Consider the following 2,839-nt stretch of genomic DNA (forward strand, 5'->3'; position numbering starts at 1 on the left):
TGAGTGAGTGTGTGAGTGTGTGAGTGTGTGTGTGAGTGTGTGAGTGTGTGTGAGTGTGTGAGTGTGTGTGTGTGTGTGTGTGTGTGTGAGAGTGAGTGTGTATGGTTGTGTGTGTGTGTGAGTGAGTGTGTGTGTGTGTGAGTGTGTGTGTGTGTGTGTGAGTGTGTGTGTGTGTGAGGTCCTGTGCTGCTCCTCCTGCGGAAACGCTTCACTTCTGGTGTGAAACAGTGTTTGTAGGGCAGGGCAGCGGCTGATAGAGGAACTCACACCATCTACAACAAACATGAAGAACGTCTGAGTCCAAACTCACAGCAGATCAGCATCACATATACTGCATATATATATATATATATATAAGTCACCATGACTGAGAGCTATCACACAGGTAAGACAGCATTTAACCTTAACTAAACTAAACTCTTATTACTGACAGACAGCTCTCTGTCTTCTATCAGCGTCTGTATTTCCATTTATTGTTTATTGGTAATGTTTTATTGATCTGCACTTTATATCAAAGCACCAGTAAGCAGAAAGACAGATTTGATGCAGGTTATAGATGATTAAAGTATATTTAGCTACAGATTATTCTTTACTGTAACTGTAAAATACTAAAACAATATCTTATCTCTATTCTTATATCAATTATTATTTTTTCAAATAATGGAAATGTCTTTTTGAGTTCTGTTGAAGTGAAGCTTGATGCCTGTTTGGTGCTGATGGATTTTATACGTAAATGTATATCTGTAGTCCAGGATCACTTCCACTCCCGTAACACAGCTGAAATATTATCTGACATACAGTCATCAGATGATCCCGTGTCAAATACTTTCATATCTCATATTTCATATCTGCTGTTATGATTGCTTGTAGATCAGCTCTTGCTTCTGTCCTCTGATCGCTGTGGTGTGTTTGGATGCTCATATCTGATGTGAAACACACACACACACACACACACACACACACACACACACACACACACACACACACACACACACACACGTGTGTTCAGAGGCCCCTCACGCAGGAGCCGGTGGCCCCCATAACAACAGATTTCCTGTTTCATAAAGCAGAACAGGACTCCGTGCTCGTGAAGTGTGAAGCTCATTGTTCTAGACTCTGATCTGGTCAATAATCTGTTTTAATGTTTATTTTGATGTTGTCATGTTGAGGATGAACTCACTGCTGGATGAGCTCATGTTTATATTGAGCTGGATGTGAATCTGCAGAGACACGCTGATGTTGTATCAAACGTTCACTCGAGTGATTCATTGTGTCGCGTTTGGTTTTTCTCAGATTTGACGGCGGAGGAGCAGATGGAGATCGAGCAGCTGAAGATGCACAAGCAGATCCTGCTGGAGGACATTGAGGTAAACATCAGCTGCTGCTTCACACAAACACACACACACACACACACACACGTTTGTTTCTGTGAATTGTGGAGACTTTCCATAGAATTCTATTACTTTTATACTGACCAAAGGATATTGTCTATCCCCTAACCCTAAACCTACCCCTTTCAGAAAACTTGTTTGCATTCTTACACTTTCAGATAAACATCATTTACTATTTTTAATCATTTCTTTTTCTCGAGGGGACCGCAGGCCGATCCCCACAATGTCAAAAATTTCAGGTTTTACTATCCTTGTGGGGGCATTTGATCTCACACACACACACACACACACACACACACACACACTCACACATCTGATGTTTGGGTCATATGTCACCTCTCACAAAATCTCACAATGAAGTCACAATTATTGCTCGGTGTATAACACAAAAGCATGTCTTATGAAATGAGCTTTAGAAACCTGAATAGTGTTGCTTTCACATGACGATGTTTTAGTTAATCATTGGTTCTGAATCCTTAAAATGTTTTTCTTACAGAAACTAAAGAACCAGATTGAAAACGTCATGACAGATATCCAGGATTTCAAATCAGCAGAAGACAAGTGAGTGAATGTGTGAATGTTCAGCGTGTTTGTCTCATGATCAGAGAACAAAACGCTTCACGGCGGACATTTGGACACTGAGGAACCACAGGAGAGGAACACAGTCAACATCATTCACTAACTAACACAACACCGACCGCCTTCATCTCATCATCACTTACTGATTTAACAGTTCAAAACAGTGTTATTTTACTATTATTTTATTATTATTTATCTACTGCTATAGTTTTTATTCATATTTTGAGTTTTGATATTTTCATTTTAGTTACATAATTAGTCATTTTGTTACATGCTTTTGTCATTTTTATTTAAAATGACAAAATGTAGTTTTTTGTTACATTTTTATTATAAACTTTGTTGTTTTTTTGTTTTATTCTTCTGTTGTTGTTTTTTAAAAATATTACTATTTAGGATCATTTATGTTTTTATTAGATTTCTAGATACAATTTTAGTTTTATTTCCAATTAGAATTTTTTCTTTATTTCAGTTAGCAGTCATGGCATTTCAAATGTTTGTTTAGTTTTTCATTTAATATTTATTTATTATTTCAGCTCTATTTCAGTTAACAGGTTGTTTGAATCGTCTGTTAGATGTTCTGGTTGTGAAGTTGTTTTTTGTGTGACTCTTTCACAGTAAGATGCTGGAGAGGGAGAAACGCTTCTGTAGCGGCAAGAAGAAATTCAACATGCATCCTAAAAAGGTGAGATCTGGAGGATGATGATGATGATGATGATGATGTTTCCAGCGTGAGATGATGAGTGGAACGTCTGTCCTCACTCTCACCACCTCTACACATTCGTCTTACTTTACCATAAACCTTAGATCTGAGACAGAGAGACACGACTGAGACGTTCAGCCTGTGTGTGTGTCTGTGTGTGTGTGTGTGT

At 38.1% G+C, this 2,839-nt stretch overlaps 1 protein-coding gene across 1 annotated transcript in view; it reads left to right on the forward strand.

Moving 5' to 3' along the window:
- Positions 1-281: 281 nt before the first annotated feature.
- Positions 282-2,839, forward strand: part of LOC107555099 (cytohesin-4-like) — a 17,595-nt gene continuing 15,037 nt past the window's right edge. The window contains exons 1-4 of the mRNA XM_016237788.1: positions 282-385; positions 1,294-1,367; positions 1,888-1,952; positions 2,586-2,652. Of these exons, the coding sequence (XP_016093274.1) occupies positions 364-385; positions 1,294-1,367; positions 1,888-1,952; positions 2,586-2,652 (228 nt within the window). The 5' untranslated portion in view covers positions 282-363. The remainder of the gene's footprint in view (positions 386-1,293; positions 1,368-1,887; positions 1,953-2,585; positions 2,653-2,839) is intronic.

Source organism: Sinocyclocheilus grahami, unplaced genomic scaffold, assembly GCF_001515645.1.
Source record: "Sinocyclocheilus grahami isolate Dianchi unplaced genomic scaffold, SAMN03320097.WGS_v1.1 scaffold525.1, whole genome shotgun sequence".
In the NCBI taxonomy this organism is placed as follows: Eukaryota; Metazoa; Chordata; class Actinopteri; order Cypriniformes; family Cyprinidae; genus Sinocyclocheilus; species Sinocyclocheilus grahami.